The sequence below is a fragment of the Gymnoscopelus braueri genome (assembly GCF_963280865.1).
Source record: "Gymnoscopelus braueri genome assembly, chromosome: 18".
In the NCBI taxonomy this organism is placed as follows: Eukaryota; Metazoa; Chordata; class Actinopteri; order Myctophiformes; family Myctophidae; genus Gymnoscopelus; species Gymnoscopelus braueri.
In genome coordinates this window covers 50,710,148-50,737,805 of record NC_137618.1, presented here as the reverse complement: position 1 = coordinate 50,737,805, position 27,658 = coordinate 50,710,148, and the positions used below count along the sequence as shown (strand labels likewise).

The 27,658-nt window shown below is 41.5% G+C and overlaps 1 protein-coding gene across 1 annotated transcript in view; it reads right to left on the bottom strand.

Annotated features, from left to right (window-relative positions):
* The window catches only part of fer1l6 (fer-1 like family member 6), a 93,685-nt gene that overhangs the window by 57,064 nt on the left and 8,963 nt on the right, over nt 1-27,658 (bottom strand). The window contains 9 exon segments of the mRNA XM_080456464.1: nt 13,634-13,826; nt 14,788-14,905; nt 15,022-15,112; nt 16,206-16,307; nt 17,096-17,282; nt 18,028-18,184; nt 20,688-20,766; nt 24,719-24,781; nt 26,625-26,756. Coding sequence (XP_080312590.1) covers nt 13,634-13,826; nt 14,788-14,905; nt 15,022-15,112; nt 16,206-16,307; nt 17,096-17,282; nt 18,028-18,184; nt 20,688-20,766; nt 24,719-24,781; nt 26,625-26,756 — 1,122 coding nt within the window.

Sequence of the window (27,658 nt, the reverse complement as noted above, 5' to 3'; positions counted from 1 at the left end):
CCCATCCTTGTGCAATCAGATTGCGCAGGTAGTCTTTCATCTCTTTATATAACGGCTTTGGCACTGACAGGTAAGTACGCGCTACAGGCTCCATATCTTTCAATGATATGCTCAACTGCAATTTCCCGATACATCCAATGTCATCATCTGATTCAGAGAAAGAGGAGCGTTCTTCATGAAGCATATTCTGTATTATTTCTCGTTCATGCTGGCTGGAGGTGGCTGAGGTCAATTGGTGGACTCCATTGAGTGTCAGTAACTGGCTCACCCTCTGCATTCACTTGACTCACTGATACTGGCGGTTGGCGTTTGGGTTTCTCTAAAACAGTAGCTGGATAAACAGCCTGAACCTGCTGTAAGGTGCCCACAACAGTTCTTCCAGACAATTCAATATCATGATCAGTGGGGTTTTGAACATCAAGAACAATGTAAGGTGGAACACCACTTCTGAGGGTTACCAAAGTCTCACAAAACTCTAGGCCTTCAGCCCACTGAGGATTTATGTCAGGCTCAAATACAAGTGTGGTAAATTTCTTCAATGGCTATGTCTGTGCTTTACAATCAATCTGAACAGAGGTGCGTTTTGTGACAGTTACTTTCTCTTTTATTGTCCTCACAACATAGTCACATGACTGTTCTGCAGTCACCAGATCAATGAATGCTGTGACATTTTCTCTCTCAAGACTTGGGAAAGCCGCTCTCAATGTCTCATGCAAATGTTCTCTTTTCATAGTATCAAGTTGTTCTGTAGCACTAGTTTTTATTATTTGTTCAATGACATTAAAGCCTAGGATGGGCTGTGAAAGACATCCGCTTTTCATAACTAGCATGGGGACAACAAGTTCTGTGGGGTCAGTTCCCTCTGCGGCTAATCCAAAAATGACCTCAATGAAACCCTTATACGGAATGCTCTCTCCATTAGCAGCTGTGATCTTCAAATCACCAGGGGCGTCAAGTAGTTCAGACACATCTCTTAATCTTTCATGGGGCAAATATCTGCTTTTCCACTTTTCATCGACAATACAAACTTGGGAGCCTGTATCCCATAATGCTCTGGTTTTATGGCCTTGTATGTAACATTCAACTATACAGCGTTTTCCAACCAGACTAACAAGACGAGGACGGCTGTCCACTTTCTCTGTGTAGGCAGCATTTACTTTTGGGTGAGCGTGCTGGTTGCACCGTTTTCTATGTCTTGGCCAATGCTCAACTTGACAGGTTTTTGAACAGTAAGTGTCATTTTTACATGATGCACACCTCATAAATCTTTGGTCTTTCCCAGGGGCTCCACAGTTTGAGCAATGTTGTTGGGACATTATATTATTGCCAGTTACTCCCAGTCCCGTTGGGGTAACCCCTACCCATTTAAAGGACCCTCTTTGTTTTGTCTGGTTCCTCTCACCCTGCAGCCTGCGGCGAAATGTTCACTACTACCACATCTGTAGCAGTGGGTGCAATATTCATTTCCACTTTCCTGGCAGCCAATACATTTGTTCTGACGGGCCCGATTCGGGGTCTGATATTGCTGTGGCAAGAACCTTTGCTGATACTGAGCTCTCTCTTCTCTTCGTCCTGGGGTAGGCCAATAGCGTTGTGGGGGATACTGAAACTGGGGAGGGGGAATGCATTCCTGCGCTACGGGGGAGGCCAAATACTGTGCTTGTGCTGGGTTAGGCTGGCGGATTGACTCTTTGATTTATGCAACTTCAGCGCCTATGTTTTTCAATAATGCCATGTCAGAACGCATTTCTTTTAGTTGGTTTAGTACATCAGGATGAGTTTTGTTGGTGGGTTCCGAATTTGAGGTTTTAATTTTCTTATCTGTGGAGGTGTCACCAGACTGGACTGTGTGCACAGTGGTTGGCCGCTGTTGGGTAAGAAGTTTCTTTTTATTCTGTCTTTCTGTTTCATTTGCGCATGCAATGTTTAGTTTTTCAAGGAGCAGCTCATCATAGTTTTTGTTTGTTGCAGGTAAGGCTGGAGATCACTTTTAATGCTATCATTTTGCAGGCCTGTGAGAACGGTATGGAGAAACATGCTCTGTGCAAGGACAGGATCATATTTTAGACCAGACTCTGCTTCCTGTGAAGCAAAGAGTATTTTTTGTCTTAAATCTAGGGCACGGATAAGGACGTTTTGTGGCGTTTCCTTATTACTTTGGACCTCTGACGTGAGCTGTTTATACAGTTCTGTTGCTCCCTTTTCTTGGTAATGGGACCTGAGAATTCGCCTCAAAGTCGGTAGTGTGAGGTTGTTTTTTCCCTCCAGGTAGCTACGTAATTGTATGCCTGGTGCAATTGCCCTGATCACTGCATCAACTATTTCAATTTCAGGAAATCCCTTGTTGATACCTTGCTCAATTTGGTGGGCTAGACTGGAGAATGTAAGTTTATCTTTTTGCCCCGGTTCGCCAATCTGGCCTGATATTTTGAATGATCTGTTCCACTGTAATGACAGGCGGGGTTGGGGGACAGAGGCAAGGTCCTGCTTAACAATATTATCTCCCCCGCCCACAGAATTTTTGTCTCCACTGGTTTGGTTTGATTTCTCCTGTAGTGATAATGCTAATGCCAATTGTAGTGTCTCTACCTCTTTTTGCAACCTCTCAGTTTCTGAGGGTTGAACGACCTGCTCTTCCACCAAACCTGCCTCTTTTTCATCAGAGGCTTTTTGTTTTTGTTCACTTATTTGAACAACTTGTTGTAACTCAGCAATTTTATCTTGCAGTCTAAGTAGCTCTGCCATACCCTGGTCCTCAAGTTTAAGTAACTCTTCTCTCTCTAAGTGTCTTGTGACACGGGAGATGAGAGTAGAACGACTTTTCCCTTTTACATCTTCAAGTGTTAAACCAGCAATCATTAGAAAATCACAAACTTCAATCAAAGCATCTCTTTTCAATGTGTATAGAGCACCACCAATTCCTAGTTTCAAATCCTCTCATGCTGAGGAATCCATTTCTTTGTCTGAATCAGACATCTCAGTCTCTGACCTGTAGAGAATGTTAGTGTGATAAGGTACCTTTACTTTGTAGAATAGGCCACACAGTTGTGAGTGTCACTGTGATGCAGAAGCTTCTCTACACACAATAGGCAACACAGTTGGTTGACCCGTCGATGTCTGTGGTGCAGAATCTTCTCCCCACAGAGTACAGTAGGCAACACAGTTCTTTGACACGTGGACAGCCAGGTGGTGCAGAACCTCTTTGTAGAAACGGCCAAACAGTTCTTTGACACACGGACGTTGGAGCGGTGCAGCACCTTCTTGCAGAGTCGGCAACACAGCTCTCTGACACGCAGACGTCAGCGTGGTGCAGCAGCTTTTTTTTTTTTTTTTCAGAATAGACAACACAGTTTATGGACCCGTGGACGTCAGTGTGGTGATGAACCTTCTCTTTGCAGAGTAGACGCAGCTTTCCTGGCACCAGTGGTTGACCTCAGATTGCATGCAAGTCTCTCTACGCAGTTGTTGAACCACCACGCACTATCGTCCACCCTGGTTGTAGGTTGTTGATGAAAAAGAGCTGAATGTTGGTCGGGGACGTCTATCTGGGACAGCTGGCCCTCATCACATTCATCTCAGCGGTGCCTCCATATGTTAAACCCTGAAACAGGGGAAATCTCAGTAAGAATGCAGACACAGTGTTTCTTCTCTGTCAGCAGCATTGAGAATCTTTACTGTCAATTTAGTTCAGAAATATTTACATAGTCACAATAATGTTCCTTTTTTCAACTTAACACTTTTCTTTTCACAGGTAGGTACACTGATAAAGATAATAACATTTATCTTCTTTTCACAGGTTACACTCAGTCAGGTAAATATTCAGGTATGTATTCCCATTTATCTTTTCTTTTTCAACAGGTCAAACTCAACAGGTAAATATAGAGGTAAATATACATCTTTTTCAATAACCATGAACTTAAATCATATTAAAGTGCAAAACCACTGTAAACACAAACAATAATTTTCTCTTGACTCTATAATACTGCTTGGTGCTTTATTCTCTTGGAGAATGAACATAAATGCATGAAAGTTACCCACACACACATTAGCAACCTTATACACTGCATGTATCATGGCTACCTGCTCTATTGTGCAATCATGGCCACCTGCTGTATTCTGCAGTGAATCAATGCATAATCCAATCCATTAAACTAATACTTTTAAAACACTCAATATTCGGTCACAAAGTTACTCAAACCATAAACAAAACATCATGATAACACTTTCAAACATTCATGAGCAGAAATGCCCGTTTTGTACCTGAAACAGGGGACATCTCAGTAAGAATGCAGACACAGTGGCCGTTTCTCAATACCCGAACTTGGGAAGCACGGACTTGAGTCCTTGGAAGTTCAGACTTGCAAGTTCACTCGGGAGTATAAACTTGCGAGGCCGCGAGGACGGGAGTACGGGAGTACGGTAGTTGGAACGCACCATTCTCGGTGACGTCACCATCTCAGCTCGTCCACAGTGTGGATATGCTCAGAGCAGATCTACAAGCTAACAACGCATTGCTGAGTGACGCGGTGTTAGCTTGTAGATCTGTTTTTTTGTACAACACAGCATACATTTTACAATATAATATTATATAAACATAATATATATTAACGTATATCTAGGTATATAAATGTTAAAACATCGTTTTAGTTAATTTAATGTATTTAGCCTACTCTTATAGACCTATCAGAAAAAAACGTAGAGAAATATTCCATTTGGTATTTATTTATTATGATACTGACCGATTGTGTAACAAATAAATGACTTACAGACAGGATAGGTGGGCACAAGGGACATCTGGGCACCTCGATGTAAAATTGGCTATTGTGTCCAAAATGTTAAAAAAATTAAATATTTGAAAAATGTTCTAAGGTAAAGTAGCCTATATATGATTATAACATGCTTAAACATTCGACAATCAAGATCTAATATTTCTACAATTGCTACAAAACCTGTATATCCAGTCATTTGGGAGCATAAACGAGAAGTTGAAGGATAACGTGATAGTTTAGCTCCAATCGGAATATTAAGTTATTATACTACCACCTTTTACTATTGTTTTATTACTAGCTCCATTTGGAACCTCTCCCTCTGCTGTAGGCTATAGCTCCTATGAGGCTCCACAGCCACTTTCGTAAGGTGAATTCTAACGTTGACCGGGCCAGAATCTTAAACCCCCCCCGGGGGTTAAGCGGGCGGGGGGTCGCGCAACAACGGGTGATAAGCCTATTGAGAATTGCCGAGCCATTCCAGGTGGAAAACGGAACGCTCGTCCCAAAACACACTGCCCCGTTTTTTTCGCGGACCGAGAGGCCGCCGGGTTAGACCCGGGGCAGGGTGTTTTAGGACGACGGTTCTTCTATTACATTTTTGAATGGAGAGAGGTTGTCGTATATGATGAGGCATAAAACTGCGTTTAGCAGGCTTGTAGTTGTAATGAAATGGAGGAGAAGAAGAGAGACGTCAAGGTTCCCATGTTCCATGTTAATTTATTCAGCATTCATTCAAGTACAGCATCATAGAATCCAGGGCAGAGAGCCCTCTCCTGCAGCCCCTCTGGGCACAAGCATCTCAAACAAACATCTTACACAGTTCTTATAGTAGACCATTTACCATATAAGGTATGTACTAAAGATAAGAGCAACAGGCTCAGCTGTTAGATTGACAGCTGTCTGTTCTACAACACATTATTATTACTAGGTTATTTTAGTATCATTTCTTAATATGTTTTGACTTGCACACTGTTCAGATACCACATTATTCCCCCCACGGAAGAATTTAACTTCTTTCGCAACCAGGTATATTGAATAAACAGTTTGCAAGAGAAAACACCAAAAAATAACATTCTCCCACCCCCCAAGACCAATGACTGGAAGTTTAAACAAAAGGACATTTAGGAAGAATTAACATCAAACATCACATCAGACAGAACAACTTAGATACAGGCACTGAAATTACACAATAGCCATACAGTGGTTTACATCAAATTTCAAAATAAAAATAGACAAACTGCTTAACAAAATAAGAAAGAATATCGGTATTTAGAAACGTGTCGGCTTAAATCACTGCGTAGTAATGGATCACATGACGCTCGTCTGACGATAACGGCAATACTGGAACTTATATCCCGATAAAACAAGCTTAAAAAATAAAACAACTCAGAAAATCTTATTCACAGAGAAAATACATCAATATGCACTTCAGCGCATCGATCATCATCAATCTCAGTCGCATACTTAACATAAGGGAATCAAATATCTCAAGACCAAACTTTTTATAGCCTTATTATAGTTTGTCAGAGACGCGCCCTCACGTCGCATCAAATATGCATTTCCCCTTCTAATCAGTGTGCAGGCCTTTCTGTTTTCTTTAAACTCTAGGATAAAATGTGCACAGCAAACCATAATATTCTGTGGTATGAACAAATGTCTTCTTAACACACGCCCACCCTAATACGTTAGATTAACTTCTGTTGTCGCAAAATCCTCGCGAAAATAAAAAACAAAAAACATAAGGGAATCGCCCTCAAAAACTCCACATTTAACCCTAGAGACCAGAAAGTGAAACAACAAAATCCTCACTTCACACTTTTACGTACGGCAACAAAAATAACGCTCCGTAGTTTAAACCACTTTATCACTAAAATACAACCTTTTGTCCCGAATGTTCAGTGCTCCATCCGATAATGCTGCTGTTGTCGCCTCTAGCTCAATGTCCACGCACGTCAGCAGAACAGCTGAGCGCAGGTCCAGATGGTTCCATTGTCTTCCAGCCAAAAGATAGCCGCTGTTCACACAACCCCTCCCCCCACGGACAACTTCGACACAGAAAGTTTTCCGCTCCGCCATCTCCACAGCCAAGCCGAGAAGAGTAGAGTTGTGTAGCCATCTGAGATCTGGTCATGAGCGGCCGTAGTCATCACAGCGTTGCCGTTGCAAGGTTACATCGTAGGTCGCGCTGACGTCCCCACGGCTCGCACCGCGGTGGTCCTCCCCGTCGTAGGAAGACTCCCATGGATCCGATTCTCCTCACAGCCAGGCCACCTCAAAATACACAGGTTCATCTCTAAAGCGCCTTCGGAAAGGAAAGCAACAATAGCCGCTGGTTCGCCAAATGTCGTATATGATGAGGCATAAAACTGCGTTTAGCAGGCTTGTAGTTGTAATGAAATGGAGGAGAAGAAGAGAGACGTCAAGGTTCCCATGTTCCATGTTCATTTATTCAGCATTCATTCAAGTACAGCATCATAGAATCCAGGGCAGAGAGCCCTCTCCTGCAGCCCCTCTGGGCACAAGCATCTCAAACAAACATCTTACAGAGTTCTTATAGTAGACCATTTACCATATAAGGTATGTACTAAAGATAAGAGCAACGCAAACATAGGTACACAGGCTCAGCTGTTAGATTGACAGCTGTTGCTGCGTTAGAATTAGCACATTCACTGTGTCTGTTCTACAACACATTATTATTACTAGGTTACTTTAGTATCATTTCTTAATATGTTTTGACTTGCACACTGTTCAGATACCACAAGGTGCCCTTCTCTGCGCAATGGAGAAAAGGACGGTCGATGTTTTCTTTTTGCTTGATATTGTTTGATGGCGAACAATCATGATCTGATACACATGAAAGAAGAGTAGACCCTTCACAGCTAATAGAGAATTTTTTATTTTAAGAATCGGTTCAGAATTGAATGAGTATGACTATAGTTAAATGTGAAGCTCTTTCTGCTATAAATATGCATCCATGCGTTCTGGGCACCTGTCGGTGGCCAAACCGGTTTTCATATGGTCCTCATTTACAATTCGGCCGATTAGCAAATGAGGCTCATTTGAAAACATAGGCAACAGAAGAGGGTGAGGGGCTGCTAATCTTATGTTGATTTTTTTTGTTTTTTCCCCCTGGCGGATCTTGCCCCTGCACTTTGAGCAGACAGGGCAGGCAGGGTGTTACAGACCCGACGCTGTGTGCAGGCAGGTGACGACACCGGCGAATTGGCCACAACTATGCATGATTCTTACCTTTTTCCGCACAAAGGTAAAGGTCAGCCCCCCTTCTCTCAGATGTTTTACATTGTATCGTCCAAGTCATTTTCAACGACGGGTTGAAACAAGCGTTTAAATCGCTTTTTTAGTCAGCCTGTGGCCAGTCAACCCCCGTCCGCATGCGCTGTACTGCTCCAGTAAGATTGCATTGGGAAAACATGGCACAGGCTGACTAAATAAGCGATTTAAACGCTTGTTTCAACGCGTCGGTAACATTTTCTTGGCCGCTAAAATTTAAAACATCTGGACTACCTTTACTGTTTGGATACGATGTGCGTCACTTGCCTGCACGCGACGCTGTGGAACCTCATTTCGGCGCAGCCCTCTGCTGCAGAGGTTTCAAATGGTTAAACTTATTACTATTAGACTTAATTAAGTTTGATAATGATGTATGCATGTTCACATCATGTATACTGTACTTTACTTAAGACCATATTTGAAATATTTAATGTTTTAACATTTTGGACGAAATAGACAGTTTTACATCGAGGTGCCCAGATGCCCATAGTGCCCACCTATCCTGTATCCGTTGGCATACCTCATACCTGCTGGAGTCAGGAGGCGATTGCGGGTGAGAAGCCTGCGTTGGCAAGGGTCTGGGAGCACTGGACCAAATAATTACCCGTGTGGAATAAAGTTGATCAGAACGGGAGGCTGGCGAGCGAGGCGACGTGATGTTGTAATATGGCACTTCTCTGGCTTTTTGTAATAATTTGTTTCCCCCTAGGTATCACTTGTGTATTGAGTGAGTGGTATATTATAGAATATAAAACTAAACAGAATAAACATATATAACCGAATAAACACACACACACACACACACACACACACACACACACACACACACACACACACACACACACACACACACACACACACACACACACACACACACACACACACACACACACATATATATAACATTTAGCCTAAGGCTATTAACACATTTGAAAATATAGTGCCGTCATTGTGGATTATATTAGTTAAAAGTAAATAGCCTAAGCCTAAGTAGGCTACACTATAATTAACAATAGGTCTGCACATCAAAAGAAGTTCAAACTTACATTCACACATACAAAAGTCAAAGTGGCCTATAGTCAGACAAAATCGCACACAAATAAGAGTGGACCTCAAATTTTATTTCCAAAATATAAATAACCAGAGTTAAATTGATGGAATGACAAAATAAAAAATACATGAATGATGTACAGGCGTACGACATGAATCAAGCTTGATAAATATTAATAAACACCAGTGGTGGAAAGTAACTAAGTATATTTACTTAAGTACTGTATAAGTCCAATTTTGAGGTAGTTTTACTTTACTGGTATATTTCCAATTTTCAGTAGCCTACTCTTACTCCACTATGCCTCAGAGGCAAATGTTGTACTTTTACTCCACTACAGTTATTTGAAAACTTTAATTACTAGTTACTTTGTAGATTTAGATTATTATTACAAAACATACATTAACCACTTGAGCCATATCTACATTTCGGCCATTAGAAAATAGCCGATCTACAAGCTCACTTGTAGGACTTGTAGGTCTGCTATTTTCAAAAGATTTCTATACATCTTATACATTAGAAAACTTGTGAAATGGGACATTCTGCATAAGGATTTCAACTTTTGGTATTTAAGTACATTTTTATACCAATACTTTTGTACTTTTACTCAAGTAAATTTTTAATTCCGGACTTTTGCTTGTAACAGAGTATTTCTACATTGCAGTATTGTTACTTTTACTCAAGTAAAAAATGTGAGTACTTTTTCCACAACTGATAAACACATGCATATTTCTCTGGATGAAGTCCTCTTGCTTGGTGAAAAGTCTCGTTGACAGCTCAGCGCAGAATGAACTCCCTGGACGCATACCTTCAATTGAAGTAAAATAACGTTAATACTACTCGCATAAACACATATCAAACATTAGTCAGAGGCAGTTCTATCTCCCCAAAATTGGCTGAGACTATAGAAGTCCAATAAATATATCCACAACTAATTAGATCTCATTTGAACCACTACAAAGAAGACCCAGCTGAACCAGCGGACACTTTCAAAAGGACTGGCCGCAAATAAGGCTTCTTAGGCGGGGTACAGTGGTCTGACGGGCCGGTCATCTGCGGCCGGGTTAACAGCGGCTAGCCGGCTACACAAACGTCCGAAAGTTCGGTGCACAAATCAGCCACAGATTTGAAGTTAATTAACAACATTCAAGCCTAAAATAAATCTTAAATTTACATTCTGTGGCAAAACCAAAAAATAATTCGGACATTTCTTACCGCGGTCCGTGTCCGCCATATTGGTCCTGTTTTTCAAGCGCTGGTGGTCCGGTGCGGTGTTACATTCTGGGCAATCTGCTGTGAAAAGTCCTCAGCGAGTCTAGTCTGAAGCATGCTCGGTAAAGGGGGCGGATCAAGTTCACATCCGGGTATTTGGTCTGTACTTGGGCAAATGCGAATTTAGGATTGGAACAGTACTTGGGCAGCGACTGATGACGTATCACGAGTTCGTGAGGACGGGAGTACAGACAAGTTCGGGTATTGAGAAACGGCCAGTGTTTCTTCTCTGTCAGCAGCATTGAGAATGAAGCAACAGGCTCACAATCCCACAGAAACCCTGCTCCCTCTGCAGACGTGACCAATCGATTACCAACACCATAACTGTGAACTAGTAGAAACTAGTAGATAACAGATTCAGTGATCTCTTTTATCTAGGGTGACCATACGTCCTCTTTTACCCGGCCTGTCCGGGGGGGGTTTATAAAAACCTTCAAATGTCCGGTGTTTTGGGATTTTTTCTTTTTACAATGAAAGCGCTAACTATGGTACTTCCGTAACCCCGGTTTTGTAAATTGCGAACGAGTTGATCACATTGTTAGTGTTGCCATGTCTGAATATTTACCGCAACTTCAAAAACAAAAATTTGCTTCTTTTTCTGGCTTGTTTTGGAGGAATGTTTCCTTATTTCTCTCACGAGACTTGGCAACACAGCTGCTGACAGGCTGGAGGCACACGTGACCAAACACACACACACACACACACACACACACACACACACACACACACACACACACACACACACACACACACACACACACACACACACACACACACACACACACACACACACAAACACACACACTCACACAGTCACACACACAGTCACACACACACACACACTCACACAGACACACACTGAACAGCATACATCGCGCTCAGCGCTGCCTGTCATTCATTGCTCCCCGACTGAGAAAAGTTACACAGACAGAGGCGGAGAAAATGCCGAAACGTAAATGCAACTTCACAGATGAAATGCAAAAAGTACATGTGTTTTCGTCTGGGTCGTGACAAATATGAAGCAGAGTGTACTGTTTGCAAAGCAGGAACATATGTCTCCGTGGCAAATAAAGGTTCGTCAGACCTGCAAGCCCATATTGCCACTTCAAAGCACAAGAAAGCTGTGCAAGGCGAGACTTCTTCTGCCAAATTGACCGACTATAATAATGTATAACAGTATAATAATGGGGTACCTTACTTGTTCTAAGATAAGTCTAAGACTTGAGAGAGAGGTTATTTTATTTTGTTAAAAAGCTGAATGTTCATACAGAACTTAACATGAAATATTATAGAGCATATTTGTATGAGAGTGATTAATTTGTTATCTACCTCTCTTTTCTTTTTGTTTAAATGTTGAGGCATTATTTATATTTTTTACATTAGCCATAGGAGACATTATTTTGAAGAATGAGCTATAACATTGAAGAACAGGCTACTTCTCTATTTTCTTTTGTTTATAATTAACAGGTTTTGAGGCATTTTTTAAATTTTTACATTATAGACATGAGAGGTTATTTTGAATAATGGGGTACCTCACTTGTTCTAAGATAAGACTTGTTGAGAGAGGGATGTTAACTTATTTTGTTAAAAAGCTGAATTATTAAGCTGTGATTATTTTGTTATCTGAAACATTCATTCATTTGTTTATTTGGACAGGACAATGCATATTAATGAACGTCAAGACGTTATCTGAAACAGAGGAGACATGCTTTAAATAAATAAATATATTATTTATAAAGCAATATTTTTCAGTACCTCAAAGAGGCCCAGAATTAACCGAATTAACCGAATTAAGGTACCAAAAAACCCCCCCAAAAGTTACAAATCCGGGGGAAAACCGGAACGCATGGGCGCACGGAACGCATGCGCGCGCGTGCATTCGTTGGGTGTCCTCTTTTTGGGAATTCAGAATATGGTCACCCTATTTTATCTCTGTTCACCTTTTAACTTTTTAATCACTTTCACATGACTTGTTTACATTCTTTTAAAGTCACAAAACGGTTTCAGCAAGATTTATTTGCTTTTAAATGTATACTTATGAACTTTAACTTATTTATTTATTTAATGAATTGTCTTGACTGGATCACACTGGATCACTATTATATCACTATCACACATGCAGGTCTTAACATGACATTCATGCAGGTCTTAACATGACATTCATGCAGGTCTTAACATGACATTCATGCAGGTCTTAACATGACATCCATGCAGGTCTTAATATGACATTCATGCAGGTCTTAACATGACATTCATGCAGGTCTTAACATGACATTCATGCAGGTCTTAACGTGACATTCATGCAGGTCTTAACGTGACATCCATGCAGGTCTTAACATGGCATTCATGCAGGTCTTAACATGACATTCATGCAGGTCTTAACATGACATCCATGCAGGTCTTAACATGACATCCATGCAGGTCTTAACATGACATTCATGCAGGGCTTAACATGACATTCATGCAGGTCTTAACGTGACATTCATGCAGGTCTTAACGTGACATTCATGCAGGGCTTAGCGTGACATTCATGCAGGGCTTAACGCATACCTGGGCAACTGGCGGCCGAGGGCCACATGCGGCCCCCACCTTCACTTAATGCGGCCCACAGGTTAATATCAGAATACTGATATATTATTGATTTCAGCTGTTACAATTACAAACATGCAAACGCTTTAATTACTTCAGTCTACATTAGTAGCTTAATGACTAGTATTAGAATTCTATTGTCTTTTTCATGTCCAATGTCTTTGTACTTTTCAAAGTTCAAAAAGTTTACATAAGTATAACTAAATGCATTTGAAGTTAAATAAAACATTTACTTTTCAGGATTCTAATTAAAAAATAGCAACAAAAAAAAGAAATCTGGATTCCAATTCAAAAATAGCAAAAATAGTAGATCTACAAGCTCAAAATGTGTCGCACCGCGACACGTTTTGAGCTTGTAGATCTGCTATTTTTGCTAAAATCGTCTATTTTTGCTACTTTTGTGTGACATAGAATGGTCGAAGTACAGCATTAATTTACAAAAAAGGTTAAAATACAGAGATAAGAGGTGTCTGCCCGACAGTATATGCAATGTGGCCCTCTGGAGTGAGTGTGGAAATATAGTAGCCCTCTGCGTCATCAAAGTTGCATCACCCTGGCTTAACATGACATTCATGTCAGCCTTCACAGACACGACCTCACACTGATGAAATCATACCTGAGGCGGGCCCTCCACGGACATGATCTCACACTGATGACATCATACCTGGGGCGGGGCCTCCACGGACATGACCTCGGCTACAGACTTCCTGTCCTCCTCTCCTCCAGCTCCGCCTCCAGCAGGAGCTTTGCCCTCCTTCCCTCCCGCCTTCAGCGGCTTGACCAATCGGGAGAGTTTGGAGTCCGCCCCGGGCCCTCCTGATAGGATCTCCACCGCCAGCTCCAGGTAGACACGCCCCCTGGAACCAGGAAGTAATTTCAAACCAGGAAGTGATTTTTGTAGTTTATTAAACGCAAGCTGTGGTTGGATCTCCAGATTGGATTTTATCCAATCAGGAGATCCAAACTGTTATCCAAACTTTTGTCTTGATGACTGATGACTGCATTTTAAAGCGTTTTTTATTTATTTTTAAAGCAGGTTTTTTAAGCGGTAGTGTGGCAACCTGTGAGTCCGAAGTGTCAAAAGTTTGATTCCTGTTCCTGGCCATGGGTTGAGGTGTCCATGAGTGGGTTTCTTAATTGCTCCCCTGATTGCTAAATATGACCACCTCAGCTGGCTCAAGCTGAAAAGTAGTTTCCCCTGTTGGAATCATTTAAGGTCTTTATTATTATTATTATTATTATTATTATTATTATTATTATTATTATTATTATTATTATTATTATTATTATTATAAACAGTACCATGACCTCCAATATTGACCTTTGAAAACAAAATGCCGGTGCTACGTTGCTTATTTTATATTTTAGGTTTAAATTCAACTTCTAAATAGTGACAGAAGGGCACCCCCGACTAACCACTAACCGACTAACCACATATTGTCGCTATTGTGACAAAATGTATAAGCCTAATTAGAATACTACAATCCATCTGTGTTGTCTAGAAAGATGAAGTAAAATAAATTGCAAACTTTTGTCATGATAACAGAATCTGTGACACGAGTTCGGAATCTGCATTATAAGCAACACAATACAGAGATTCATTACAATATCCACAATTCTCTGCTCTGCTGTTCAGAATGCTCATTTGTTAATTGCATGGGCTGCTTTGTCTCAAGTTCAATCTATTCTGTTTCATAAGGCTCATTGTGCGTTTTGCATATTGCCTATTCTATTTAATTCTTTGGTCCCTGTATTGCTGCTTGCAGCTATATTCATTATTATTATTATTATTGTATTTTACGTCCATGTCTTCTTCACCTGTAAGTCACGCCCTCTCCAATGCCCTCGTTAAGCTCTGGGTTGTCGTCAGCCAATGAGAAGTTACGGGCGGAGCCATAGAGGTTAACCCAGGCTGGACCAAAGGTTGGCAGAAAACCTGGTTGGGCGGAGCCATGGAGAGATGGAATGGTGTGAAGAGAGTGAAATAAACGAGAAGATGATGGTTAGTGTGTATATTTCCATCCATCCATCCATCCATCCATCCATCCCTACCTCTGTCTCCATCCTGTTCATTTGATATTTGCTTCAGATCGATGTAGTGCGTTCCTATGGCAACGTCGTTCATGCTCCCCTCATCCCATACCTGGAGAGGATAGAGGGGGGAAAGGTAGAAATAGAAACTTAACTTCCTAATGATTCATATATTCTTTTGCCAGATCTGAAGCACACAGATGGCTTAATGTCAGTGGTGTAAAGTAACTAACTACATTTACTCAAGTACTGTACTTTTGTTGTTTCCATCCATACTCTTATGCAAATATGTGTGACATAAACTATCCTATATTACATTGGAGAGATGAAAAGCCATCATTTCCCCATGTCATTGTTTCGCACTAAACACAACAACAACATATCACATGTCACTAACAACACAAGCCACAACGCGCGCAATTCATTTACGGGTGGCGTAGGCTACTTTTCATTGCTCACCACACATTTGCCTCCTCGGAGCATAATTAATTGCGGCCAGCACAAACTCACAACATTACGGGTCGACCATGTTGTTCCTTAGCGTCAGCACCGACCACCGCCGAGCGCAACCGACACACCGCGAGCCGGACAACATTACGGGTACACCATTTTGTTCCCTTTGCTATTGAAATCTCCCCACAACAACAACACACGCGACGCGACCACTTCGCTTCAACCCCCGCCGTTGCTTTCACTTTGCTTATGTCTCTCTATCACACCACACTCACTCAAAAAACAGCCGAAGGAGTCCGCAATGTTTCACGGGGGTCCGCAATGTTTCGCAGGGGTCCCAAGACTCCCAGGGGGTCCGCAGACCCCCAGGGGGTCCCCCATGTATTTAAAAAACATTTTAAACATTTTTATCCCACGATTTTGGTACCCCAAAATAAGCGAGCCCTCGCTAGAGCCCCGTGTGCGGCTAGCGAGACGCCCGGACCTCTAGTCTCTTAACATTTGCATTTTCTTTAGACGAGAGCAGAGCAGAGTAGAGTAGAGTAGAGTAGAGTAGAGTAGAGTAGAGTAGAGTAGAGTAGAGTAGAGTAGAGTAGAGTAGAGTAGAGTAGAGTAGAGTAGAGTAGAGTAGGGCAGGGCAGGGCAGGGCAGTTTAGAACAATAGAATAGAATAGAATATGATATAATACAATAGAATACAATAGAATACAATAGAATACAATAGAATACAATAGAATACAATAGAATCCTACCTGGATCTTGATCCGGCGACAGAGAGGAGGAAACATCTCAGTGAAAACCATCTGTTCATTCCAGACTGGATCTGCTGTGGACTTCTGAGTGGAAGTACGACCCTGCGAGAAGAGAACACAATCTAACACGATACATCACAAAAGAATAGAATAGAATAGAATAGAATAGAATAGAATAGAATAGAATAGAACAGAACTTAATAGGTTGGTTGGCAGTATACATTTCGTTCAACAATAACACATTCCCTGCCAATCACGTAGATCTACGTCAATGCAAATCCCCCCCCAAAAAAAAGAAAAAAGAAAATATATATATATATTTTTCCCCCACACAGAACTAGGAGATAACATGATCCGAAGATTTACTGCTCCATTCACTTCCTGGTTAAAGTATTTGGGAAATATTCTGTATCTCGGCTCCTGTGTTTTACTATGTATTTTTGGTGAGACATGTTATTTTCAACGGCATATAACAAGCGAACGGGAGGTCGTGATGACATTTTTTGTTTCACAGAAGCACAGTGAAACCCTCCGTGATTAGCAACCATCAGGGGATCGATCATACTGGAGATAAATATTCTGTGACTACTTGAAAAGGTAAGAAAAATCGAAAAAAAAACCTGACAGCAGCTACAAAACGATAGTAGTGGTGCCAGGTTTTTTTTTGGATTTTTCTTACCTTTTTATAAACTCATCATCAGCCTGAAGAAGAGGACCACCACATATAAACTCACCATCAGCCTGAAGAAGAGGACCACCACATATAAACTCACCATCAGCCTGAAGAAGAGGACCACCACATATAAACTCACCATCAGCCTGAAGAAGAGGACCACCACATATAAACTCACCATCAGCCTGAAGAAGCGGACCACCACATATAAACTCACCATCAGCCTGAAGAAGCGGACCACCACATAAGGGTCTATCAGAGCTGTGTTGTCTCCTATAAAGGCCTTGGTGACATTAGCCATGATGCTGGAGTTGTTGCGCGGCAGACCCTCTGCGCGGAACACCTTCACGTAGAACCTCGCCCACGGGCGCTCTGAGGGGCAGCCCTCCGGTAATAATAGGTTCCTGGGGAGCACACACACACAAACACGCGCGCACGCGCACGCACACGCACACGCACACGCACGCACACACACACACACACACACACACACACACACACACACACACATATTCACACCGAAAATAGCCGATCTACAAGCTCACAACACCTTGCAACGCAAGGAGTTCACAATATCTATCTGTGGAACCGAGTCAAACTAAATGTAATGCCTCAACTCTTACAATTCCAAGTGCTTGTTAGGGTGGGGGGTACCCAGTTCAAATATGATTATTTTGGGGGGTCCCCAGTTCAAATATGATTATTTGGGGGGGTCCCCAGTTTAAATATGATTATTTTGGGGGGGTCCCCAGTTTAAATATGATTATTTTGGGGGGTCCTCAGCTTATGATTATGTTGGGGGGTCCTCAGTTCAAATATGATTATTTTGCGGGGTCCCCAGTTTAAATATGATTATTTGGGGGGTCCCCAGTTCAAATATTTTGCGGGGTCCCCAGTTCAATTATGATTATTTTGGGGGGTCCCCAGTTCAAATGTGATTATTTTGGGGGGTCCCCAGTTTAAATATGATTATTTGGGGGGTCCCCAGTTCAAATATGATTATTTTGCGGGGTCCCCAGTTTAAATATCATTATGTTGGGGGGTCCTCAGTACAAATATGATTATTTTTCGGGGTCCCCTCTTCAAATATGATTATTTTGGGGAGTCCCCAGTTCATATATGATTATTTTGCGGGGTCCTCTGTCTTACTTGTCGATCTGTTCGTCCGTGTCGGTGAACTTCTGTCCCGGCTGGACGACTTCGCCCTTCCCAGACACGCTGATGTCACATTTCAAGTAACCTTTGACCCCTGTGCTGCGGTCAGCAGGGTCAGTAAGCACCGCCCACTTATTGGTGAACTGGTGACCTGAGGGGCGGAGCCAAAGTGAGAGTTTTTTATTATTCTTACAGTACGGATTACTGATATATTATTGATTTCAGCTGTTACAATCCAAACATGCAAACATGACCCACTTTAATTACTTCAGTCTATATTAGTAGCTTAATGACTAATACAAATTCTATTGTCTTTTTTATGTCCAATGTATTTGTATTTAAGTTAATAAAGTTAACATAAGTATAACTAAATGCATTTGAAATTAAATAAAAATGTTACCATTCAGGATTCCAATTCAAAAATAGCAACAAAAAAAATCTGCATTCAAAAATAGCAAGATTGCGTTTTGAGCTTGTAGATCTGCTATTTTTGCTACTTTTGTGTGTTTTTTTGACTACCGACAGCATATGCAATGTGTTCCTCTGGAGTGAGTGTGGAAATATAGTGGCTCTCTACATCATCTAAGTTGCATCACCCCTGCTGTAGCATTATCAAGTAAGACGATTTTTCCGATTTTCTCCCGTTTTCAAGTAGTCACAGAATATTTATCTCCAGTATGATCGATCCCCTGATGGTTGCTAATCACGGAGGCTTTCACTGTGCTTCCACAAAAAAAGAAGATGTCATTGCGACCTCCCGCTCGTTTATTTACGCTGTTAAAAATAACATATCTCGGCAAAAATACATAGTAAAAGAAAAGAGCCGAGATACAGGCTTTTAAAGTAATAAGTTAACCAGGAAGTGGATAGGAGTCTAAATCTTCAAAAAATTATATCTCCTGGTTCTGTGGGCCAAAAAAATAAATAATAATATTTTTTTTTTTTTTTTTTTTTAACAAAAACGTCCAAAAAGTTATTTTAGTCGTTCTTGGCAGTAAATGAGTAAATTTACGAAAAAACACTAAAAGTAAAAAAATATGGAGATAAGAGGTTTCTGCCCGACAACAACGCTACGTTCTCAGCACAACCTTCCCTGATGGGTAAATAAAGATAAATAAAGATAAATAGAGGCGGAGCAGGATGTGTATGACATATGTCACAGTTAAAGGCACATACTGCACTTCTCATTATGTCAAAGGTCAAACCGTTAGCTGAAAGGTTCGAAGGGGCGTGGTCTGCATGAGGACGACCTGTTGAGCTGCAAACACAAATGTGTACAGCTTTCAAACAACAGGAACATCAGTTAACACAAGTAGAAAAGAATTAGAGCAAATACTGGGCATGCGTCTGAAGATGGGCCTTAGTTGTACAAATGAATGGATGCCGAATGTACTGGGAAGCCGACACACGCCACGCCCCTGTAGCCGATGTGATGCCACGCCTTTGATGACCTCGTTACATCTAGTTGACAACTTGACAGTGCCAGAGTGCAAACCAGAGTTGGCCAGACAGTATTGTGTGACCAGTGTATATTGTAATTGGGTTTCTTTAGTACATTTATTGTACTGTTTTTCATTTTGTTCTTTTAATAAAATAAAAAAATCTTAAGAATATGGCTTATTGATGTTATTATGCATAATGTATACTGTTCTGAGGCCAAATATTATTCATAATGTATAGCCTACGGTTCTGAGGCCAAATAATAAACCATAACCATATAATTGAACCCTTAAAGGTAGGGTAAGTTTTGGTTAAAACAAAAAGTATTTTGTTAAAAGGTTAAAATACTATATTCTGATAGTAATCATTGCTATAGAGTGTTTTCTCAGTAACAGATGTCTCCCTGTCTCTCCAGCTCTTTAATAAACAGAAAATACATTTTTCGGTAGGTGTCAAAATCTCAGCCAATCAGGAGAAAGTACCCATTTTTAAGCTTAATTTGTATAGTGTTCCAGTTCCAATTTTGCCTGCTCATTTCTTAGTGTCATCACTTCCAATTTCACTTGTTTAATCTGTATCCTGATTGAGTTCTCTATCCTGATTAGATAAAATTGGAAATGAAACTGAAACTGAAACGAAAATGCATTTTCTGTTTAATAAAGAGCTGGAGAGACAAGGAGACTCCTAATACTGAACAAACACTCTATAGCAATGAGTACTATCAGAATATAGAGCTATTTAACACTTATTTTAACCAAAGCAAATCACTTACCCTACCTTTAAGTTGTTTTAGAAATTATGCTACCCGATAGACCCAACGTTGTAATATTACAACATTTCAATAAAACTTTTAAAAACATTATATTTTCCTCTCCAAAGTACTCCTACAACACCATCTGAAAGGTTGAACTTCCAAGTAGAAATATATCCGGGTCTTTCAGGGTTAAATACATTAACACCTGATTCTATGTCTTCTAAATCCTAACAGTTGTCTGACCCCTAACAGACATGGGTGGCCCCTAACAGACATGGGTGGCCCCTAACAGACATGGGTGGCCCCTAACAGAATCACAATCAGACTCAACTTTGTTTACAGGTGTACAGCTCCATCGTTTTGTTAGCAGGCTGTTTGTACATCCAACTTAAAAATATTTACAGACTGACAGACAGACAGACAGACAGACAGACAGACAGACAGACAGACAGACAGTTACCAGGTTGTTTGTAAACTGTCCCCACGTCCACCTTAAATGTCCCCACACACGAACTCCTCAACATCTTAGAGTGGATGACCTGTAGTACAGACAGACAGGGTTAAGTACCAGACAGACAGACAGACAGACAGACAGACAGGGTTAAGTACCAGACAGACAGGGTTAAGTACCAGACAGACAGACAGACAGACAGACAGACAGACAGACAGACAGACAGACAGACAGACAGACAGACAGACAGACAGACAGACAGACAGACAGACAGACAGACAGGGTTAAGTACCAGACAGACAGACAGACAGACAGACAGACAGACAGACAGACAGACAGACAGACAGACAGACAGACAGACAGACAGACAGACAGACAGACAGACAGACAGACAGACAGACAGACAGACAGACAGACAGACAGGGTTAAGTACCAAACAGACAGACAGACAGACAGACAGACAGACAGACAGACAGACAGACAGACAGACAGACAGACAGGGTTAAGTACCAGACAGACAGACAGACAGACAGACAGACAGACAGACAGACAGACAGACAGACAGACAGACAGACAGACAGACAGACAGACAGACAGACAGGGTTAAGTACCAGACAGACAGACAGACAGACAGACAGACAGACAGACAGACAGACAGACAGACAGACAGACAGACAGACAGACAGACAGACAGACAGACAGACAGACAGACAGACAGGGTTAAGTACCAAACAGACAGACAGACAGACAGACAGACAGACAGACAGACAGACAGACAGACAGACAGACAGACAGACAGACAGACAGACAGACAGACAGACAGACAGACAGACAGACAGACAGACAGGGTTAAGGGTGGGATGGCTCAGGGTATGTATCTTTTCAGGATTCCTATTCAAAAATAGCACCCAAAAAACTGTCCCCACGTCCACCTTAAATGTCCCCACACACGAACTCCTTAACATCTTAGAGTGGATGACCTGTAGTACAGACAGACAGGGTTAAGTACCAGACAGACGGACGGACGGACGGACGGACGGACGGACGGACGGACGGACGGACGGACGGACGGACGGACGGACCAGACAGACAGACAGACAGACAGACAGACAGGGTTAAGTACCAGACAGACAGACAGACAGACAGACAGACAGACAGACAGACAGACAGACAGACAGACAGACAGACAGACAGACAGACAGACAGACAGACAGACAGACAGACAGACAGACAGACAGACAGACAGACAGACAGACAGACAGGGTTAAGGGTGGGATGGCTCAGGGTATGTAACTTTTCAGGATTCCTATTCAAAAATAGCACCCAAAGAAATCTGGATTCCAATTCAAAAATAGCAAAAATAGCAGATCGACAAGCTCAAAACGTGTCGCGCTGCGACGCGTTTTGAGCTTGTAGATCGGCTATTTTTGCTACTTTTGTGTGACAAAGAATGACGAAGTATGGCATTCATTTACGAAAGAAAGTTAAAACACGGAGATAAGAGGTGTCTGCCCGACAGTATGCAATGTGTCCCTCTGGAGTGAGTGTGGAAATATAGTGGCCCTCTACAATACATCATCAAAGTTGCATCACCCCTGCGGTAGAGGGATGAATTAATTAATTATGTGGCAGTGAATGAGTTAATGTGCTAATTAGTCTATGTTCTGTTGATGAATTGAATGCATACATAGGGCCACAATGGAAACAAGTCCCCAAGACTTGTTTGCATTATCCGGAACCGCTGCCTACCGGACCGCTGGTCATTGAATTATTGGCTTAGGAATGCGACAAAAACTAAAAATGTCTATGAATTCAAGACTCCATGGAGTGACTAATCTATAGAAAAAAATCTTTATTTTTGGGCGGTGTAGTTGGGCGGTGTAGCCGCCCCTATAAGTGGGGTTGGGACACCTCATTAGTACACATTTGCTGTACTGTGATTGGCTCATTAGTACACCCTAGCTGTACTGTGATTGACTGACTCTATTGGCTGACTCTATTCAGCACTGTGATTGGCTAGCGAGACACATGATGACATTAATAACCTATAAATAGGACTATGCACTTAACCCTCTAAGACCCAGCGATGCTTTAGAGCAACAATTATATTTTATAAAGAAAGGAGTTTAAATAATTTGTTTTTCTGTTATTTTTTCACCTCTAAATCCTCATTGGGTCCTATTGTTTAGTCTTACAATGCCATTGGCCAGGATATTTGCATATAAATACCCCCCACAGAGCCAGGAATCATCACAACTTGAAAAATCTCTGTTGGAACAGATCTCTTTTTTCTCTGGAAGATATTCCTCACAAAAACGTAAGTAATATGCCTGTAATATTTGTTTTTGTGAACATTACAATGTCTAGAACATGTACATATGTTATTATTGTGAAATATATGTCCCAAATTTAAATTAGAGCACGATTCATACTTGTTGCTTTTGGTCAACGTTGGGCCCTCTTGGTTGCAAAAAATACAAGGGTAGGCCTAATGTTCACCTGCTACTGTTAAGCCTCATATAGTTTTCACAATCGATTTAAACAGTTATATGTGTATTTCCCCCACTTTGCATTACTATATATATATATATATATATATATATATATATATATATATATATATATATATAATATATTGAGCTGTAAGCCTCAGAAAATGTCCACCCAAAGTTTCTCTTTCCCCCTAAACAATACATATTCAACCATAGTTTAACCAATATATTCCCTTGTTATTTCTCAGTATGTTTAATTTTCTTTCAATACTACAAGGACAGTGGGACCAATGTGGTAATTTTTGGGGGGTTGTGGGGGTTGTTCATTATTCATTCGAGGGGTGGTGGGTACTTAGGGGCAATGTAATGATGATGACCACTTAGGGGCAATCATCATCAAACAATAGGTTGGCCAGACAGTATTGTATGACTTGTGAAATGTTGTGAGCAGTGATGTGTAAGAACTTAGCACTATACTAATGGTATGTCTTTATTCCATTTCAGAATGCCACAACAACAGAAAGGGCCTCGCTTCACAGCAAGGGATGTTCTGGATATCGTGATGAACGGAGAGAGTGATGTTGACATAGACATCAATGAGACTGATGAAGAGTCAGATGAAGAGGACTGTGGCGTGGGGTCCAAAGAAAACCAACCACCCGAACCACCCAGTGAACCCACTGACCGCCCAGCAGACATTCAGCTGCCCCAACTGACCAAACCCGCTCATCGCCGTGATTCATGATATCAGTGGCTGAAGAAGGACTTCATCAGCCCTAATACAGACTTTTCTGATTTTTATTTTGTTGTTCTTTTAATAAAATTGATTTAAAAATATGGCTTATTGGTGTTATTATTCATAATGTATACTGTTCTGAGGCCAAATATTATTCATAATTGATCTGAGGCCAAATAATAAACCATATAAATGAATCATTAAGTTGTTTTAGTGAAGTAATTACACATTTGCCATGTTATCCATAAAAATGGCCTATAGGAAATTTTGCTATCTGATAGACCCAACGTTGCTAAATGTCAACATTTGCATAAAAACTTACCAAAGCATTTAAAAAAAAAAAACATTATATTTTCCTCTTCAAAATACTCCTACAAGACCATCTGAAAGTTTTTTTTATTTTTTTTGCAAGTACAAATATATCCGGGTCTTACAGGGTTAAAAAAAATAAAATAATTTGAAGTGAGCTTCCATCACTGTGATGACCCACTGTGATGACCACACCGCCCACTTCACACTGGGTGTGATTTTTTTTAACTTTGTGAACTACTCTATATTGTATAAAATTGTGTTTCAGATTAAAGGTTTTTTATTACTTAGTCTGCTCTTTTTTCCCTCTACACCTATAGCCTCTTTGCCAAAAATTGCCGATCTACAAGCTCTCAACGCCTCGCAGCGCGAGGCGTTGAGAGCTTGTAGATCGGCTAAGATTTGGCGGACCCCCTATAGTAGCTCTGAAGACCCCCTAGGGGTCCCGGACCCCCTGTTGAAGACCCCTGGTGTACAGTATTTGACTCAGTGTTCTTACTTACAGACAGCTTGATGACTTTATCAAAGAAGACCTCTTGATGGGCAAAGAAATCGAAGACAAAGTACTGTTGAGACAGAGACAACTGTGTTGAATTAAGCAATACTACACGAGAGGGTGTGCTTTACCGTCATTATTGGCACGCCTGTGATGTGGTCAGGAACGAGGCGAAGCCGAGTTCCGCCAGCATCACAGAACGACAGAAGTGCCAATAATGTAAGGTAAAGCACACCCTCGAGTGTAATATTGCGATTATACAACAGTTACCAACAAAACACATCCAAATTCATATTGTGGAGCAATTCATAATAAAAATGTTTCGCTATTATCCGTTTCCCTGTAAAGAGAAGAGTTTTTCACTGAGACATTAAATAGTCCCTGTAGCAGCACTATGAGCCTGAGGCACCGTCTCATCAACACAGCCGAGCTATCAATGCTTGCGCAGTGGAATGAATTCCAGTAGGCTATATGCTCCGTCGTACGACCGTGTCACGTGGCCAAAATAACTGATCTACAAGCTGACAACGCGCCGCGATGGCGACGTGTTGTGAACTTGTAGATCGGCTATTTTCGCCGTGCGATACCTTCGTACGATAAAGTATAACATACACTGGACTGTTAACGAAATGGGACTAATTTTACTTTAACACAGGAGGATATTTATAACCTTCTAACCATTGATCAACCTTAAGTCCACGAAATAAGTCAAAATTAACAACATAGTCCATTTTGCATAGCTGTTTGTTCTCCGGTGGCGGCGGTGGGTCAGGGCAGGCTACTGTCTGTTTGTTTCCCTACCGAGGGACAGCGTGACTTCACAGCACAGCTGTGCCATATATGGTCTAATCAGGTGCGGACTGCAGTGCGGAGTGATTTATTAATGTGATTAGGCCCGTGCTATGATGCTGGTTTGAAGCACGGCTAGAAAGCTATTTCAGCCAATCAGATTGCTTGGTCGGAACTACCTGTTGTATAATATACTATAACCCAGTGGTCCTCAACCTTTTCAGGCCGCAGCCCCCCCAAAATAATCCTATGTGAACTGGGGACCCCCCAAAATAATCCTATGTGAACTGTGGACCCCCCCCCCCCCCCAAATAATCATATGTGAACTGGGGACCCCCCCAAAATAATCATAATGTGAACTGGGGACCCCCCACCCTGACAAGCACTTGGAGATGTAGGAGTTGAGGCATTACATTTAGTTTGACAGATAAATATGGTGAAAATAGCAGATCTACAAGCTCACAATGCCTGTGCCTCATTGTATCTGTTCATACTGTACCTCATTAAAAAAAATCAGGATTCCAATTCAAAAATAGCAAAAATAGCAGATCTACAAGCTCAAAACGCGTCTCCGCTGCGACGCGTTTTGAGCTTGTAGATCGGCTATTTTTGCTACTTTTGTGTGACAAAGAATGGCGAAGTACGGCATTCATTTACGAAAGAAATTTAAAATACAGAGATAAGAGGTGTCTGCCCGACAGTATATGCAATGTGTCCCTCTGGAGTGAGTGTGGAAACATAGAGGCCCTCTCTTGTATATGTTCATACTGTACCTCATTAGTTCCTACTGTACCTCATTAGTTCCTACTCTACCTCATTACTTCCTACTGTACCTCATTAGTTCCTAATGTACCTCATTAGTTCCTACTGTACCTCATTACTTCCTACTGTACCTCATTAGTTCCTAATGTACCTCATTAGTTCCTACTCTACCTCATTACTTCCTACTGTACCTCATTAGTTCCTAATGTACCTCATTAGTTCCTACTGTACCTCATTACTTCCTACTGTACCTCATTAGTTCCCTACTGTACCTCATTAGTTCCTACTGTACCTCATTGTATCTGTTCATACTGTACCTCATTGTATCTGTTCATACTGTACCTCATTAGTTCCTACTGTACCTCATTGTAGAAGGGGGCATTGGTTCCCTCCTTCACACTGGTCTGTTTCTTCTCCTCTCCGATCTCCATGACAACACTAGGGTCAATATTCTCCCCCACCAATTGCTTGGCCTCTGTGATGTTGATGGCAATCTGAGAGACAGACAGACAGACAGACAGACATACAGACAGACAGACAGACAGACAGACAGACAGACAGACAGACAGACAGACAGACAGACAGACAGACAGACAGACAGACAGACAGGCAGGCAGGCAGGCAGGCAGGCAGGCACGCAGGCAGGCAGGCACGCAGGCAGGCAGGCACGCAGGCAGGCAGGCGGACGGACAGGCGGGCGGGCAGGCAGACAGACAGACAGACAGACAGACAGACAGACAGACAATTTAGAGAGAGATATTTATCGGACGCTCTTTATCCAGAGTGACTTACAGTAGGTAAACATATACATAGAATACAGAGAGACAGTGTAGTGTCTCAGTAAACTATAGGATCATAGAATACAGAGAGACAGTGTAGTGTCTCAGTAAACTATAGGATCATAGAATACAGAGAGACAGTGTAGTGTCTTAGTAAACTATAGGATCATCGAATACAGAGAGACAGTGTAGTGTCTCAGTAAACTCTAGGATCATAGAATACAGAGAGAGATAGTGTAGTGTCTCAGTAAACTATAGGATCATAGAATACAGAGACTCAGGGACGTGCTGGCCACTGGGAAATTTGGGACAATTCCAGAACGGCCGCGCCATTCCAGGCCGCCAAGAGAGGGCAAACGGCCGGTGGGCCGTTTGCCACACAATTAAAAAACAATATATATATTTTTGCTCCCGTTTTAGGATTATTACGGTCATTTCCGGGTCGTGCGGCCCAATTATTAGTGCTTTTAAGCAGTGGCGTAATCTACATAGGGTTGCTGGGTTAAAACAGTGAAACGCATCGTGGTAAAAAAAAAACAAGCGCAAGTAACAATGATCACACCCAGTTAGTCCATGAGCCATACAAGATTTCATTATCGAAAGAGTGGGCAAAACCA